Raw genomic sequence first — 19,328 nt, 5'->3', positions numbered from 1 at the left:
ACGTCAAAATTCTGTTTCTTTTCGTCAAATTCCAGTGCTGCCGTTCTCGCTCAGCCCAAGATTCCGTGATTCGGAACTATTTTATTCCGATTATTTTCAAATATTCCGGGAAAAAGTTCCGAGATCGGCCAGGAATTAATTCCGATTCCTGACGCGGGCTTTTCAAATGGTTTACCCGTTTTATAAGACGGCCACCCCTTAAAATCATTGTCAGGGCGTCATGAATATTAAATGAACAGTTCTCAACTGGTTTGGACGTAATTATGACGCCCTGACAGTGATTTTAAGGGGCGGCTGTCCTATAAAACAGTTAAATCGTTTGAAAAGCCCGCATTAAGGAATGGGAATTAATTGTAATTAATAATTAATTAATTGACATATAATTGACCATCTCCCCGGAATGAAAACTCTGCAAATTATTTTATTTTTATATAAGTTGAAGATTAAACATTAGAGATGTAAAAATAACACATTTAAATGGATCAGCCCATTTACTTGAAGCTTTTCTTTTTTAGGAACATAGGTTTTCCCAGCAGAAAAATATTTGCTGCTTAATAAATTTTCAGAGCACTTTTTTTTTTTCATTTATGCTACATCAACTTTTGAAATTTTTAGCTTTGAACTTGTTTTCTTCAGAGTCACTGCACTGGATGTGTAGTGTGTTGTATAGAAGCTCGACTGACACTTCCGTTTAGGAAAGGAATTTTTTGGTTTTAATGCATAAATTGGCTTTAATTTTCTAATAATTTATTTTCTTACTTGAAAATAACAAACAAATATAGAAAAAGGACAAGGAGAAAAATAAGTACGGCTTGGACAAAAATAGACACGAAATCACTGATAGTTAACTATTTACTTAAAAAAACTACTTAGTAACAAGCACCAAAACATGATGTGAACAGTTGTTCAGTTCATTTCATTATTTTCATATTTTGATTTTCTTTCTTGAGGTTATAGGTTTGGTAGAAAACCGCGGGAAGATGGATACGACACTCGAGAAAATTCTAGAAAACAGAATCCCCATTTCCAGAATGATCATTGCGAGAAAATGTCCAGTTTAATCTCAATACCTCCGATGAAAATATAAAAAATTCCTACAAAAATGGCCTAAATTCCGGGAAAAATCCGAAAAAAGGCAAAAATTTCGGGAAAAATCCGAAAAAAGGCAAAAATTCCGGGTAAAATCCGGAAAAACGCAAAAATTCCGGGATATTCCGAGAATTACAAAGATTCCGGGAAAAATTCCGAGAAACTCCAAAAGTTCCGAAATTCGGAATTAGTTCCGGGAAACGGCAGCACTGTCAAATTCTCTCTTCCACAGTTTCACACATATTAGCGCCTACAAGACCGTAGGTATACTTCACATATTGCGCCTAGCGGTCGCTGCTCGGGCTCGCTGCTGGTCGGCGCGAAGCATATTAGCGCCTACAAGACTGCTGGAATACTTCTCGCATGACGCCGTAGGTACACACTGTGATCCTGTGATCACTGGTCGGCGTGAAACGCATTGATGCATCTCGACTTGCGACGTTACAGATTTCCTGTTGTAAATTTCTCTTAAATGGAAAAATGCTTCACGTCAATGCTTATTAAGATGCTTAAGCCAGCCTCCAAAATCTAGAATCATTGCTCTTAAATAGGGAATGCTGCATCGACAGAGGTAAATAATAATCAATGATTTTTTGAAGTGATTTCTCCTTGCGCTTTTTAAACTTTTAACTTTTTTAATGTTTTAATTTTTTGACATTTTTAAAATTCCTTGTTTAACTTGTTTTACATTTAATCAAATCCCAATCAAGAGTGAAGTTAAGAGTGAAGTGAGCCAAGCTTTTTTTTTTAAAAAAAAAAAAAAAAAAACCACCAAATGCAGCAATTTTCAAATCTATCAAGCAACATATGCCACTTCTAATTTTCCTTCATATATAAAGGCTACATAGCCACAAATCTCTTTTTTACATTTCCTTCGTCAATGTTGCTTATCTCCCGCGTTTTTTTTCGTAAAAACCTGACAATTCTCCGGTTTTTCGAAAAAAAACTTCGACGTCAGAGGCTTTTCACCCGGCACGAAAAATCTTTAATTCGACTAAAGCGCTGTTTTTTTAATATTGTTCCTTATGAGAGCGTCCCGGGACCGAGAAAAAGATAGACTTAAGCTTTCGTCATAATCGTCGTTCGACTTGAAGACTTTCACTATATTTTTCAGCATCTTTGGTCTGTTAAACAAGTTGGCAACTCTTATTTTTTGGCACTCGCTTTTTTAAATGATTTAATGATGGGCGAGCACAGCCCTGCTGAAAATGACGAGTAGGCTATTCGGAATTCGCCAACTCACATGAGTAGAACTTCCCACTTAAATGGGTAGAAATTCTGCCCATATGAGTAGATATCCTACTTATAAGAGTAGAAAAATTCAACTCATATGAATTCATTTTTTCTCATTTTTCAGAGGTGCTATTTCTGACCAGGAGACATTGACATAGATGAAAATTTGAAAAATAAAAACATTACGTTCTTATGATTTTTTTGATGCGGTGACTGAGTAGTTTCTGAGATATCGGACACGGTAGATTCAACGCTGAACTCATGTGAGTTGGAATCTCTAGTCATAGAAGTTGGCGAAAACTGGATAGAGAAATTCTGCTCATACGAGTTAAATTCTATTCATATGAGTTGGAATTCTTTTCATGTGAGTTAAAATTCTATTCATATGAATTGAAATTCTATTCATATATGACTTTGATTTTCTACTCCCTAGTAGCAGAACCATAGAAGGAAAAGATAAAGATTAGGTATGTACGAAAGTTGATTTTTTTTTCATATAATGCATGCATACGAAAGTGTTAAAAGTGATATGTGACCATCACATAAAAAAAGTCATAATTTTCGTGAGCTTTTCGCAAACATACTAAAAAATCTTCTAATTCGCGAAAAGCTCACAAAAATGATGACCTTTTTTTAAATATAATAGTTACATAAAAATGTTCACTTTTAACACTTTCGTATGCATGCGTTATATAAAAAAATAAAAAAATTGTCTATAAAAAAAAAATTACCTTATCTAGCTTTTATCGTTTTTCATATATTATGGTCAGGTCTAAGCTTTGATTTTTTTTATATAAGCGTTACACTTTTTTTATCTAAAAGTATACCATTTAGATAACAGATATGTTTTTTTTATACTTTTTTTAGAAGAACAAAAATTTGTTCTGCTACTAGGGCATTTGTACTCGCCATTTTTAGCAAGGAGAGCCGATGAAATGGCTGCGTGGCAACGCCGGTCATGGCGCGCGATTCCCGGGCGCTAGGCGTTGACGCGCGGCCTTTGACCCGCGGATAGCTTCAATATGCATCGATAAACGCCTTTGCGCCTTTGTTTATTATCTGCTCGTGCTTCCTCGTGTCCGCCACCCATCTTACATGTGTGTCCACAATTATCCACAATAAGATTTGTGATCGTGACGTGCGGCCGCGTACGCGACTAATTATGCGCTCTCTTTTTAACAGCTTTTTCGGCCGATAACACGCCGCCTTTTTCGCGCTCGCTATCCTAGATCAGACTCGTGCACCTAAACAAATCTGAACTTTGAAACTTCGTATTTGTGTTTACCTTCCAGCTCCATTTTCCCCCCGCTCGAAATGTGATCCAGCCAGTGCGGCCGGCATCAACTTGGCAGTTCGACCGGAACTCGTTTTTCTCTTGAATTTTTCCCCTATTTAAGTGAAGCACAAAAAAGTTACTCAAGTCACGAATAATTACCCTAAATTTCGTTTTCTCGTGCGGAAATAGAACACAATTTCAAATCGAAAGTAAAAATAACAATTGAATTAAATAAACCTAGATATTTATCCCGATATTTGTTTACCAATTTGCTGAGGCCGAAAGATGCACTTCATAGTTTGATGTCTGAAAAATAGATCCAAATCTCTAAAGATCTTTTAAATAGCCTAATCTATGTAGTTGGATGGCATAGTTTTAGTGCGACTCGTTTCCGCGCAGCAGGGATTTACACATTCTGGTTCTCAACTTGCCTCTGGACAATGAAGTCGATCCGGAATGCATTTGGTAAGCTATTCAACTAAAAAAAGTCCGTACCTATAATAGGTCTTATGCAGAGTTAAAAATTGTAGATTTTGTATAGTTTAACAATATGAAAATGTCAATACTTGAAATTACAATTCCTGTAGGTACTCGCCCTTCGGGTGAAATAATTGATTAAATATCTCGTCTGCATGCAGAATAGGATATGTCCGTCGTTATTATAGATATTTCATATTTTTAGAATCCAATATAGGGTATTTACAATTGACAACTCCTTCATTCATTTTATTATACATTTTATCTCTGAATGTATCAGTTTTTTGAGCTACCTGTTGCCTCATTTACAACCACACGCACATTCTCATGTATGATCACCACATGTATAGGTACCTTGATAGATTTTCCCTCAGGAGCTTGTTAGAACATAGTCTCTCAATTTCTACTGAAATTCTCACTTATTGGTGGAGAAAATTTCCTGCGCATTCATATTGAACCACAAACAAAATATCTATTATTCAGGATTATTCGGGAATAATTGTGCTCATATCACGTAGGTGTAGGTAGGTTCAAAATATTTCCTCGCTCTCCGACAGACATTTTCACTCAAGGATTTACACCAATTCATGTACAATAATTAATTGATACCTACATTTTTTATTTTTTAAGAGGTGCATGGACTTCCAATTTACTGCTGTTGGGTCTACTCAGTAGTTCTGACAAAAATTACAAAGGCCACGAATGACGCTACTTAGACAACTCTAAAAGTTGAGCTGATTTGTTAACCAGGGAACGTACCCCTGATTTTCCCCCTCCCTACATTTCTCGCACACCACGCGAAAGTCCTGATCCTGACTCGGGAATGTATCTCAGTCTCAAAAGCTGGATCTGCCCAAGGACATGACTTGATAGAATTGATGTCAACTCCCGGAGCTTCATTCTACAAGTGGTGCTACGTTTGGACGTACTTATGCTAAAAGGAACTATGTTCATATAGGTTTTGTATGTAACATAGTTCCTTTTAGCATAAATATGTCCATTTCGTTTGCTCTATGACACGTGTAGCTCCCCTCTCGAACCCCCTCCGCACAATCAAGCCCCCTCCCCTCCGAGGCTTCCGTTACATTGTGCGGCCACGAGAGTTAATGAAAATCGCAGCACGAGCGGGAAAGAACCAAAGTTGCCAGGTCGTGCGTTAAAATGTGGATATTTTGCATGAGCTTTAAGCCTTAATTGCGGGAAAAGACATAATTTACAGCAATATCTGGCATCAATGGAGTGAGCGTTCACTGGGCAGCAACAAGTGTTCCACTCCGTCACTATGCTGCCAATTTGCGGAGAGTCCCTTGCATCTCTTTAGGACTCTATGCTAAATAAGTGAAAGTTTTTTGGTGTTAAAATTGGCATCATCCATCTGAGAGGGCAAAGTACCAGTCTCTAATGCAAGGGACGTATTGGTATATCGATTGCTTTCCTTCCAATGAAGCGATGAATCGATGGCTAGTCGAAAAATACTTAACTGCAATTGCGACATTGCAAACCTCTGCTTACTTTTTTGTTTGTTTTGAATGAAAACAACAACCGTCGGATTTATTTTCAAATTTTCCCTGAATTTTCTTTATTCATTCAAATATATCCACAAAAAATTGCGATGAGATCTTTTGGCTGCCTTTCTTTGGATCGGAGATTTTGGAACTCTGTATGCGGACTTAAGCGATAGGTATATTTTATTCATGATAAAATCGTAACATTGACGTTTATGCAGAGCCGTTCTTATCGAAATTCTCTATCCAGCCTTGACTTTAACACTAAGTGAATGCAATAAAGGTGCGAACCTTATAATGACACGATCCAAAAAGTTTTACCTTTAAAGAATCCTCCATCCCTGTAAAAAAAGATACCTATTTATATTTTATTTTATTGTTGATTATCAATATCAATGAACTTGATAGGTATACTAAACTTGGCGTTTTTAAAGTAAGTATACCTCTAACATTTTGTCGCCAGTAGAAACAAAGACGTATTTGTATAGGATTTCCGACTTAAAAGAGGTAATTAAATAACGTCAGTGACTTGAGTTCCTCTAGTTACGCCGCTATAATAAACACATTGCACAATTCCCGCTGGCAAAGTACCAACGTGACGGGTCTTTTGTAACGCAAATGCTCTGGGGAAATAACAAGTAACTCTTAAAGTTAAGAAATAATAACCGTCGTGTTACAAAACTAACTGCCCACTGAATATAGATTTTCCTTCAGTCTCTCTCGGTTTTCAGCTTGTTGTTTGTAATGTTGCTAGTTTGTCGATTTTTTTCAGATAACTATATTAGCTTTAGTAACAGCTACTACCATTTTTTGCTGTAGGGGAGAAGTAAAATAGAATTATTGAGACTCTCTATAAGTCAAAAATAATCTAATTTCTAAAATTGTCCCATGAACAAAGAGCTCAATTGATTTGTTTTTAAATTACAGAAAACAAAGTTGCATTTTCATTACGTTTTTCTTTCATTTTTCTGGTCATACCTACATGTACACATTCTCACAAAAATATTTACTTTCTAAACTCAAGATTTACCGTTTTCCTCCGTCGCACGTTGAAGTAAACTATGCGCACATTTAACTTAAAACTCTGCTGATGGTAGTACCTTTTTTTTGCGTCCCCCCTACCTGAGTAATGTTACTCCAACCGTTAGATGCCTCATAGCCGAGTCAAATTCACCCGAGACTCACTGAAAACACGTACCACGCACCCTCTTGGGTTGTATCGGGGTTCAAATTGTAAACAAGAAAACATCGAGTGTCAATACAAGCGGAGATGAGAGAGACGTATTCGGGTCTCATTTTTTAACTTTCTCCCCGAATCTGAGGGACACGTCATTGGCAGTGAAGAGCGAAATATTACGAGTTCACGCCTCGCGCCATGGCGCCTTCAATTTTGCAGCTGCAACACGCACATCGGTCACGTACGAATAGATGTATCTCTGCGCCGTCATCAACGCGCATCTTTTCTCTTGCTTTATTTCAATGTTGCGGTGGTTCCGTTGGACGAGAAGGGATGAGAAAGCGCCAGTATGTCATCAACGAGGTGTAAATTTAAAAGAAAAAAAATCTTTCCATCTAAAACATAGAAGTGACTTAGGCAACACTTCAAAAACTATCAAAATAATAGATTGAAATACCCCAGTTAGCAAGATTGAGCTCCGTCATTTGGATCCATTAGCCCGTACAGGAGCTCGCTCCAATACTCGCGTTATCCACAAAATGTAGCAGTAGATTGAAGATGGCATTGCTAAGCGCGCTCCTTACAGTCTCCGTCCACAGTCTCTAGCGGCAGATTGGAGACTGAGTTGATAAGCGCGCTTCTGACGGTGTTCATCCACCGTCTCTAGCGGTTGAACGAAAATGAGTCGGGTACGAGTCCAGGCGAGCGCATCTAGCCGCGTGTGTAGTGCGTTTGGAGTTGCGGAGAAATGCAGGAGTCTGGATGCGCGCGCCGCGCGTCCTTCAACAGGCAAGTTGTTGTGATTTGAGTCGTGAGCGCTTATGGAATTGATTGTAAAGTCCACTTGTTAAAGTAAGTATTTTCCCCATGTTTTTATTGCGTTTTCATTTTCTTTACCGGTGTTTAATTCTGCCGCTCGTGCAAGAAACAAAGCCGAAGTATTTATCTCTTAGTTAGTTATTTCGCTGAGGGACGAAAGTTAGTTTTCCTTTTCAGAGCTAACCTCCCTACCACTTTGTACCATGCTCTGTTTGTTTGAATTCAACATATTTCCTTGCGAAAGTGCAGGACAGCTGATCCTCAGTTGTCCTCCAGACGTTGAATTACTAATTCGGCAAGAACACAATTCAGCTTAATAAGCCAAAATTCTCGTGATTGTAGTCTATTCGAATCTTACTTGGCTAATGCAAGGTACCACTGGCTTATATCTTGTAGACTCGTGTAAGCACTCGAGCAGTGAGCTTGCTTATGAGTTGTCGACGTATATACTTAATCAATGAGTTTCAGACTGCATCTCACTTCTTCTCCGCTAAGTACTTTCATCTGTGCTCAGGGTTGGAATTGTCCTTGTCCATTGTAACCTATCTCGGATGAGATAAGCTGAACTCAATGAGTAATTGATTTTGGTTTCACCTGCTGGGTGCTCCTTGTTAGGTGTGGAGTATTTGTTCACAATAACATACCTCAAGGGGTTGCGGAGTCTCTCAGAAGTCAACGGAAATGAAATGGTGATTTTCACAGAACTTTTATGCGTTAGTTCTGAAGTATTCAATATTTAAATGATAACAATCGCTGATTCTTTTTACAGAGTAAATGTATAAGAACTAAACATAAGTTGGGTTTATTAGGTGTGAAGCTAATGTGTAATGTCATTTTCTTCATCTATTTTTCAGTGGCCTCACTCCAGACGAGCATCTGCACTCAGATTTATTTCCAAGTATTCTGGAATTTCCAAGCGGCTAATATTCTATGATCTGATTGCCCATCCTGTATCTGAGCAATCATTGGTAGAGAGTTAGCAGCAAAATCAAATCACCTCAAAATTCATCATTTAGTGCTTCAAACAACATTGATATCAAGGAAGATTTAGTGTAGGCAACTTAAATAATCATAAAAAGTGACTTTCAAAGTTTGATTTGTCCAGATATTAATTTTTTCAAACGAAGAAGAAAAGTGTACTTAAGTTCAGTGTTGGAAATGCCTAAATATCTGAATCAGTAGGTCAAACCAAAGTGTTCTGAATTTAAGTTTTAAAGAAGAACTTTATATTTGGTGAGTCTTTTTTTATATAATTTCTTAACGCATACTCTTTCAACACAGAAGGACTTTGATAAACTGTAGAAAGCAGTTTCTTTTGATGCTCATCATGAAACATCATCTCAGCAAGTTTGATGCCCTCTCAAGTTTGAGTTACATATTTGTGCTGTATATTACCTGAAAATTTTGATTTTATGTAGTTCAAAGCCTTGAATATTTTCTGTCATACTTTTTAGTGATCTAGCTGTATTTGTCGGCATCATTTAAGTGGATCTGAATGTCATGATTTATCATTATAACTTATTAAGCTTAAATTATAGACATTGTGTAACTCCATCCCCCCAAAACTGAGGGTCTCGCAGTCAAAATCTCACGATACTTTACACCGGTGACTAATGAAGAGTTACTGGAGTAAGCGTTATTCGGACTAGATGTGGCGCATCAATCAATACCTTAGTATACATTTTCTACATCAAACTTCATTCATCTTTGCAGGGTTCTCTATGGTAAACATGCTCCCTTTGTGCTACCAGCTACATGTGTCTTTCAGTGTCATTGATTATCCTAGGATTTTCAATGACATGTGTCATCCATAATCGTAGGATGACCAATGACATGCGCCGTTTAATGTCATTCATCATCCTAGAATTCCTAACGACATGTTTTAGGATTTTCAATGACATGCATCCTTCAATGTCAGGATTTTCAACAATATATGGAGTTGAATGTCTTTCAATGTTTTTGTGAGGAATGAAGGATATACCCTTGGAACGACATCTGATGATAAAGTGGCAAAAGTTATATTTTCCTTGAGAAAGTGGTGAAGATTCATTGTCAGCTTCGATGAGATTTGATAGAAAGTATTTGCAGCATCCTATTCTGGACGTATGTTGAGGCTCCATCAAATACGGCTAAAGTCATTAATACTGTTCTTTCGTCAGCTTTCCAATTTTATCGATAATAATTCTTACATCTACTTAATAGTGCCGATTCCGAGAGGAGACTCTTATCAACAGGGTTGTAGAAGAATAATAAGTTATCAAAACCAATGTTTTAAGATATGGCTAGTCTCCAGAATTTCTTATTTTCATACAAATTATGCTTATTACTTGTGCAATGTGTTCCATACATCAACTTTTTTAATTAATGGAAAAACTGAACTAGGTAATAAAATTTTCTCTTAAATCTCTAGTTTGCCCTAGAGAAAAGATCATCTTGTACATCATCAATGTACATCTTAAATTTAGAAACGAGTCTATTTGGAATGATATAATGGTAATAAAATATCTTTGTTGGTATACATCTGAGTTTTTTTCTTTTCTTCTTTTTTTCTTGACTTTAAATGTTCTCCTTTGTTACATTGTTGAGAATAAATCTAGTTAGCCATAGGGGAAATAATTATGAAAATTTCTGTTAACGTTCCTGCAATCACATATAATTAGTATTTCAATATAAAAAGTTTTATTAGCGACATATCGAATTCATCCAAGAGGCAATTTGTCTCCTAGAAAAATAGATTTTCGAGGTAATATGGAAAATAACTTTAGTTAATAACTTTGACTTGGTATTTTGTGTACCTATCGAAAACACTTTGATATAAGTACATTATAAGTATAAGTCTTTACTATAAGTTTTCTTTTAAAAAAATTAAGTTTTCTTTTGGGATTACTTTTAAAAAAATCGGATCCACAGGAAGTACATCTACATCTCTAGAGTGCCTGATTTCTGAAATTTTGAAGCTAAAAAACTGAGGAATAAAGTGAAAAATATACAAGAAAAAATTTCATGGATTGTGAAATTCTTTCAGAGGTATTTTTGACATTTTATTTTTGAGCTTTTTAGCCTCAAAATTTAATTATATTCTCTTGAGATATAGATCTATTTCCTGAAGATCCGATGTTTTGTAAAAGAAACAAAAACCCCGAATAAATTTCATTATCAGTCAGAACTGCCGCTAGGAACGCGCTGCGTGACGCCGCGCGTGGGCCGCTTGCGTCAGTGCTACAAAGCCGCTCCGGATGCCGCGAGTAGCGGCGCCTGGACTCCGAGTCCGACGAGGGGTATCCACATTCAAACGGGTGAATATCTCTAGCTACACTGCCGCTCCTCTATGTGGATAAGCGATTCCGCTTTGGCACCGTCCACCGCTAGAATCCGCGATGGAGCTCGATCTTGCTAACTGGGACCCGGCTTGGGATTTTGCGTATATATAAAAAAAATTCTTGGGCATCTAAGGGTTAAAAATATCGTTAAAATATCTACTACAGATATTTTGTCGTGGGCGGAACTAGTAAGGGGCTGGAGGCGAGGCCTCCCCCCCCCCCCCCAAAAAAAAAAAAAAAAAAAAATCTAATTGACCCCTTTTAAGATATGTAAGGGATTTTGCTGAGTAAGGCTGTAACATATTTTTCACACCTTCCAAATAAGTATTAATTCGATCAATTTTTTTATCAGAATCTCTCAGAATTCCCTTAAACCACTGAATTTTTCAAAACTTCTCGAGGAAAACCCCCTGACTCTCCTTTGAGGCTAGGGACATCCCCCGAATCATTCTTTGGAATTGAGAGAGTCGAACAAATCCCCGTTAATGCTCTGCTTTTAGCGTCACCTTGATAGGGCGTTCCTCTGCCCAACCCCTCCCCCCTCCCACAAAAGGATCCTAGTTCCGCGCATGTCCTGCGGTTTTTATACAATTTGAACACTTTAGAGTAAAAAATGTAAGTAAGGATTTTTCATCTGATCAAGTTTTCCGAATCTCCTCTGTTGCAAAAAGACGTAATGACTATGAGTCGCCAAATGTTTTCATGTGCATGTTCTTGTTTTTTTCCTCCCTGAAATGCGAACTAATGTAATTTCTTCCTTTTTGCAGGCAGACAATTTGCCAAACGGACCAATCGGTCCATTGCGAAGCCCATCGCCACCGCAGCCCAAACAAAACCTGTCCCCGAAATTCCTACCCTGCCCTCCTGCGATGAGCCCGTGAAACCATACGAGGTACCTACAATTAAAATTTGCTCTCCCAGCAGCAGTTTTGAACCGTAAACCTTTCAGGAAGGCTGTTATATTCAACTCATTGCTTTGTTTCTGCACATGGATATCAAACATGAACGCGTTTAATCAAGTTACTCGTAATGTAGGCAATTTGGAATAAAATCAAAAGTTCACAAAACTTCGTCTTTGGCATCAGGGCCGGATTAAGGGGGTGGCCACATGGGCCGCGGCCCATGGCGGCAAATTTTGCAATTTTTTAAATTTAGGTATAAAAAACATCGGATTGAGAAAAAAAATTATCAATGAGAAAAGGGGACAAAATCTATCTTTATGAGAGTATAGTAATTTCTAATTTTGTCGTTTTTTCGGTGATACAAGAGACAGCATCTTTAATTAGTCGAGTTAAGAGAGGAACTAAACACGTAATTTGGCCTGGAGCTCAGCGCAGAGAGGTATGATGACTATAGGACTTGAAATGAAAAGGACAAGCCCTCGGCCGGCAGTCGGCATGTAACACATATTAGCACCTACAAGACTGCATGTAAACTTCACCCATTGCGTCAAACACAATGCGGTCAGGAGCGGTTGGTGTGAAACGCATAGCGCCTACAAGACTGCAGGAATACTTCACGCATTGCGCCAATCACAGTGCGATCAGCGCGGCGCGGCGCAGCCGCGAAAGTTAAAATTGTTGAACCACGTTTATGTTTGTTCTTTCAAATTTATTTCTTTTTTTTTCATTTCTTCTAAATGGAGGACCTTGTCCACACAGAGATAGGTTTACGGAACTTAACTTTCGCGTCAAGTTCCGTGAAAAGTGTTGACAGGGCTTTCGCAAAAAATGTATCCAACACGAGTAGGTAAACGCGTCTTATGCACCCCTCCCCCTCCGGCACGTTCACTTGATGGTTATATTGATGTTTCAAAACGAATGAGAAGGGGGCGGCAAAATACAGGCGGCCCATGGGCGGCAAGTAGGTAAATCCGGCCCTGTTTGGCATGCATGGTGCAGGACACTTTGTAAAAAATCGAAGAGTGAAATTCAGTGCCGGAGTCTATAAAGCGTCCAAAAACACCGAGCGGCATGAAAGCAATGTGAAATAAGCATCATATTAAAGCGTGTGACACTCTGTGGAACGAGTAGATTCCGCAACGTAATAGTGTGAGCCATTCCGTAAGAAGAATCGATTCCGCTTCGCATCCATCACTCGAGTTTTTGGGTGCTATACAGACTCCGGTACAGAATTTCACTCCAAAATTTTTAACAGCGCAGACGTAGGTTAAATATATTAATTTTCAATTTCAATCAAAGCACGGAGGGGGCCAAGACGTTGTAACCCCTCAATCGTTACTTACTCGCATGAAAGCGTATAAATAACCAGGCATTTATTACGCGCATCATGCGTGGTTTTCATATCGGTCAATCCCCTCTGATCTCTCTGCATAAACATTGGTTCTGTGTAACCCTGAAACCAGAACAGACTGAAGCCAAAAACTGGTTACAGCACAAGTTTCCCCTCCTATGCCCCCCCCCCCCCCCCCCCCGACCGGGATTGTACTCTTCACTGTAAGATTTAGTTCCGCGAACCAATGGAATTTTTCTGCGTCCTTCCTAAGTTAATCTTGCACTGTCTTCGCACGAATGTGTCTTTATTTAATAATATATACTTAGTTTAAGTAATAGCCTTTATTGTAGTCTTGAGGTGTAACAGCTAACATTGTAAAAAGGGAGTGCAAAATTTTTACATGTAAAGATGAACTGAATAAATATTTAAAAAAATTCAGATACAATCGACGCAATACGTCTACGGTGTGTTCAAAGGCATCAACATTTCGCTACGATCGCAATAACCCAGACGCGCTTGAGCGAGGCTTTCATTTGAATTAATGAATTCGAAGAGGAAATTGTGAAATAACTTCATGCAAATATAATTACTTCATACCTTAGGTCATTTTTTAAAGTGACGTACACGAATTGATCATCACATTTTTCTTAAAAAATGTCTAGCAGTAGAAATACTTAATAGACTTGTTTACTCTTGATGATGGTAAAATTTAAAATATAATATGTTTGCCATTTTTTGTTTATACTTCAGAAAAAAAAAAACAAGCAGGAAGCTCCAACGCATTGGCGTCGGAGAGCGGCTCTGGGGGCAGTAGTTGTAGTCAAGAATGAGGGCCTAGACACATTTTGTCATTGATGTACAATCCGACAACTGTCGATTCATGTTTTGTAACTTAGCAGATTTACGTAGCCGGTGTATAAATGTGTATTGGGCTTTGATATGGCGAATACATGGCATTATCACTTGTTGTATATACTTTTAATTTTGAAAGCTCTTTGGAGGTCCGCTTCCTAAAAAATCTCTGGTTGATAAGTCGTTTAGCGAGGCTGCAAAAAATTTGCATTTTTATATCTGAAAGTGTAGGTATTGGTTTTTTGTATAATTGTTTTTTTGGATTGCTGGAAAAGTAACGCATACTTCTATAATTTAGGACTGAGTCAGGGAAATATAAGGTTCGTCAAATAGTAAATATTCCTAGTACCGTGTGACACTATTGTTAACGAAAAGTTTTTGCAACTTGTCAAAGAGGTTGTTGAATGATCTTCGAATAACTTTTGATGAGCTAGAGGTAATGGTTCTATCTGCAGCTCGTGGACTTCTGTACGATATTGTCCAGAATCATCTAAATTTTCAAAAAGTGTCCGCTTGTTCGATACCCAATTTGCTCATTCATGCATACAAGGAGAAGCGCATGAAAGCTTTAGCAGACATTTTGGAGATGAATCAAGAATTAGATGAAGAATTTATGACTTAAATCACGGCACCTTAATCACGGGATGACCTTAATTACGGCAACTATTTATTGTCCATGAGATGCAGATGGTTCCATTTCCCTAGCTCATCAAAAGGTATTCGAAGATCAATTTCATCAGCCACCCGTACGAACCACGTTTCTAGTGACCCGTACTTGCTTCGCACGTATGAAACATACAATCAGAGAAAACAGAATTCATCTTACAATAATCAATAATCAGTAGGACATGAATCGTTGCGATGTATAATACGACATTATAATGCGGCATTACTATTGTAATTCATTTTAATGTTTAGGGGCATTATAAATCATTATTGCCACGTCGGAATGAAATGTTGTAGACTGAATTGAAAAGCATGTTGGCAAAATTTATTATAAAAATAGTATAACATGTAGGTACATAACATAAAGGTAATACAAATTAAATGATTAGAGCGTGTATATTTCATTACATTATAGGTATATTACAATCATTTTTGTCATTGTTGGAAATTTTGATAGTTTGAATTTTGATAGTTGATAGTTGATAGTTTGAGAGTTGAAAATTTGGTTATTTTATTTAGTTAAGGTGATTCGATAGACGCCATATTTTGTGTCAGAATGGCATGCGACATATCCCATCAATTGGTTCCATTTTTTCATTTACTCATCATTTTTCTCCAATTTTAAGTTTCGCAATTCTGTTTTCAGGAGACTAAAGCACTCACTTATCAATTTGTATATTTATATTGAGTTAAGGGTAGAGACGTATTCCTCACCGGAATTGAGGAATGGAGGTGTTACAGTAAGTCCGGCATTAGGTTCCATTTCGACATCAGCGACGATCAACGCTACGATACTGGAAGCCAGTCTTCCGATATTAAATCCCTAGCGGGGAAGAAAAAAAATGCCTAGATTTCGCTAAAAATCCCTAAATCCCCAGATTTGCTCAAATATACTTAAAAAATCCCTAGATTTTGCAAAAAGCGCCATTTTTTTATGAAGAATCATGATGTCATTCGATGTAGCGATTTGCAATATTTAAATCTGATTGGCTCGTTTGAATTTTGGCGCTCTCTGAAAGCAGTGCTAATCCAGACCAATAAAATGAAAGAATATTAGTTGATTTCTTATTATTAACAGGTTGAATGCAGTTGAATGTCAAGTACATCGAAGGACGCAATCGTTTTAATTTCCGGCTTATTTGCGGGGAAAATAGTGTTGCCAAAAAGGCCTACAAAATATAGATGAAAAAATGTTTTCGATTGTTGAAGCTAGAATTGAGGTTAAAAAGTTGATTTTTGGTAACTTTACCTCATCAAAAAAAAATCCCTAGATTTCCTGAAAAATCCCTAAATCCCTGGAAATTCCGGAAAATCCCTAAATCTAGGAATAAACTCTTAGACATCGGATGGCTGTTGGAAGCATTAGAGTCAACATTTGAAACGCTGCTGCAGAATTTGCCGGGAGTATAATCGAGTGTTGAAAGTCAGTAGAATTGAACAATGTAATAATTGCTTTCCGAAATAAGCGTTATAAGAAAAAAACAACGAATCTGAACTGTTAATACTGGAACACACCTTCTGTAAATGTACCTTGCGAGAGATAAGTAAAAAAATAGATGTACTGGAGGAGAAGTGCTTCTCCACAGAGTTTGAAGAAGGAAAAAAAATGCCCAAATTTACTTACTTCAGCATTTTCGGCAAAATCACTGCAATTTCCGAACCTTTTTCTGGCCAGGGGCCAAAATTAAATGATTATGAAGGGCCACTTAGATGTTGTAGATAAAAATAGGACTGTTGAAAAAGTCGCCGTTTTCAATAAATATGTACCCGGAATGGAAGACATCTAGGGGAAAATTGTTACGATTTTCCGATGCAAATATTTTCCTACAATCTATTTTCCTGCGTTTTGGGATTATACGTACTAAGCAGGCTAAGGGCCCGTTCGCCAAAACTAATCGGAACTGTATGAATGAATTGCTCCTTTTAAAAATCAAAACAATATCGAATTGCGATATATTACACAGTTAAGATAGGGCTATGTCCTGTCGTAAGCGGCGACATAAAGTCGATATCATTTCAATAATCGCCCCAATGGCCACGATAGTTGTTAGACGTTTACGGTTTCCCTGGTAACCTTTGTTTGCTATCAGCTGATATCGAGTAAATGACTAGGAAGCTCCAACCCAGTGGTTAAAGCTTCCTTAACCGCGAAAACTTTAAAATTCAAATTTTCAAATTTTGAACGTAAAGTACATTTTTTCCATCACGAGATAAAAGCACAAACAAGTTTTGAATTGTTGACTGTATCACCATGATTCCAAAAATACAATACACAACATAGCATTGACTAACAATAAAACAGTATACAATAAAATAAAGTCATGACAAGGAACATAGCCGAAAATGGCGCCGATTCCCATCAACCAACGCGCGGTCTCTACAATGTAACATGCTGCATTGATACTCCCCAGCTGGGACCGTCCGGAATAGCAGCTCTAGTGCAAGCACCAGAGCCGCTAAAAAACTAACTGACGAGCTACATTATGAGCAACTGCACCCGCTGAAAATAATCACTCCCACAATATCAGTGTATGTACCTAAGGGACCGTTTGTAAAATACACAATGCATGGGGGGGGGGGGGGGTAGAGGGCCGGGGAGTGCGTTACCCCATTTTGTCTTTACTTTTTATAGAAAAGATAGAGATCTACGTCACAAAATCTGAACGAGGGGTGGGGGTCGAAAAATCCGACATTTAACGACACGTATTTTATATAGAGGTCTCTAAAATGAAAAAAGTCCAACAAAATATATTCGCTAAATTTTGCACACGATACAACATGATAACTTATATTATTTTTTTGTTTCAGGGATTAGATTATGAAAAAATTCAAAAAATAAAGTCTGAAAGAATAGTACCATGTATAATGCAGTATTACAAGAAACCATTGCTGATTCATCACGGGAAGATGCAATGGCTGTTTGACCACGAGGGCAACCGGTACCTGGATATGTTTGGTGGAATTGTAACCATCAGTGTTGGCCATTGCCACCCGTAAGTTATGCTATGGTGCTTACTTGAAGGAGGTTATAAACAGTTTACATTACGTAAAGAACAAAAACAAAACTCTTTTATCATTTGTCAATACCACTGACTAAATTGAATTTGTCAATACTAAAAGTTTAATTCTTAATTAGCCAATGGGCCTGTTGCAAACTTTTGCTAGAGCAGAATGAAGAGTTGTTTCCTATAGATAATGCCTCAAAAATCACGATGAGCGCATCGGCAAAGTCTGAAATGCACTCATAACTTCACAATCTGCGTAAGAAATTTGCGTTATTTTGAGCTTCCCGCTTCAAAAACGATACTACTGCACAGGTGAACATTTTGTTAGAGGAGTCGCTCCATCGTCGGCAATATTCATCATGGCCGACGCTTGCGCAGTTCCTCGCGTAATTCGAGGAGAGTTCAAGGTCAATTAAGGCGGGCGAGGAAAATATGAACGTAAACACGCCGATTGTTATATGGTTTAATCCTGTTCAAGTGTTATCTCGTCCCATCACACGTGTTTTGGCGGACTGGCGTCGGCCATGATGAGTATTGTCGCCAATGGAACGACTCCTCTAACAAAATGTTCACCTGTACCGTAGTATCGTTTTCGAAGCGGGAAGCTCAAAAAACCGCAAATTTCTTACGCAGATTGTGAAGTTATGAGTGCATTTCAGACTTTGCCGATGCGCTCATCGTGATTTTTGAGGCATTATCTGTAGGAAACAACTCTTAGTTTTGCTCTAGCAAAAGTTTGCAACAGGCCCATTTGAAACTGATCAGAGTTCAGTTGTGTGACTGCTTAAATTCTAAGTTTTGAAACTTTTGGCTTCGAGAGAGCCCAAGTTGCATAGATTGTAATTAATTGCATTTACATGCTACTGCATGGGAGTGTTGTGTATGTTGCCTATCTACTGATTGAAGGCACCCGGTTTATCGAAATTTATTGCAACAAAATGGAAATAAGTTGCAATTTTTCATCGCACTGGACATTGCCTATCTTTCTGAAACTTTGCTGGTTATTTAAAAAAATTGACATTTATTGACCAAATGATGTAAAAATCTTGCAATATCATAAGAATTTAAATTTCATTGCAATAAATCACAATTTTGTTTCGAGATTTTCATTACACCAGTGCTACTTGGGAGTATAATTCCAACACTATTTTTCTATGCTATTTATCACTACCACTAGCTTGTGAAGAATCCATAGTTCATAGGATGTTGATAACTGTTTATACCTTGTAAAGTCGGGAGCTTTAAAGTCGTGATTTTTAATAACAGTATGTCAAGAAGTCAGTGGTTATCTTTCATGGTCTTAACTGATTTTTTACTTTTTTCCAGTAAAGTAACTGCAGCAGCCAAAGCTCAAATGGATAAATTATGGCACACGACAAACATTTACCAACATCCAAACTTGTACGAATACGCAGAAAAATTAACTTCGAAGCTACCCGGTGATCTCAAGGTATCCTTAAGCGTAATTATTCCACGTATTTAAGGTCCCTAACTTTGCTGAGGATACGAGTGATTTTTGCATACTTTACAAAATTTCGTGCCGCTCGTGTATATGATAAGGTCCATGCAAGTCGCGCTTGAACGGGGGACATTCAGAAGTTGTCCTCAACCAATTTTGTGATTTCAAGTTCATTCCAGAGATTGACTTATGAATCTCAAATTCTGTTTTTCTGT

The 19,328-nt window shown here is 37.8% G+C and overlaps 1 protein-coding gene and 1 long non-coding RNA gene across 2 annotated transcripts in view; both read left to right on the top strand.

The window, feature by feature from the left end:
* Window positions 1-3,409: 3,409 nt before the first annotated feature.
* The window catches only part of LOC109036563 (alanine--glyoxylate aminotransferase 2, mitochondrial), a 29,882-nt gene continuing 13,963 nt past the window's right edge, over window positions 3,410-19,328 (top strand). The window contains exons 1-4 of the mRNA XM_019050855.2: window positions 3,410-4,063; window positions 11,664-11,788; window positions 17,458-17,642; window positions 18,981-19,104. Of these exons, the coding sequence (XP_018906400.2) occupies window positions 4,039-4,063; window positions 11,664-11,788; window positions 17,458-17,642; window positions 18,981-19,104 (459 nt within the window). The 5' untranslated portion in view covers window positions 3,410-4,038. The remainder of the gene's footprint in view (window positions 4,064-11,663; window positions 11,789-17,457; window positions 17,643-18,980; window positions 19,105-19,328) is intronic.
* LOC140224600 (uncharacterized) lies at window positions 4,100-10,094 on the top strand. Its single transcript, XR_011899877.1, has 2 exons — window positions 4,100-7,609; window positions 8,431-10,094. It is a non-coding gene; the product is annotated as an uncharacterized lncRNA (long non-coding RNA).

Source organism: Bemisia tabaci, chromosome 5 (genome assembly GCF_918797505.1).
Source record: "Bemisia tabaci chromosome 5, PGI_BMITA_v3".
Taxonomy (NCBI): domain Eukaryota; kingdom Metazoa; phylum Arthropoda; class Insecta; order Hemiptera; family Aleyrodidae; genus Bemisia; species Bemisia tabaci.
Note: the sequence above shows the minus strand (reverse complement) of the source record. Positions and strands in the feature narration are given on the sequence as shown.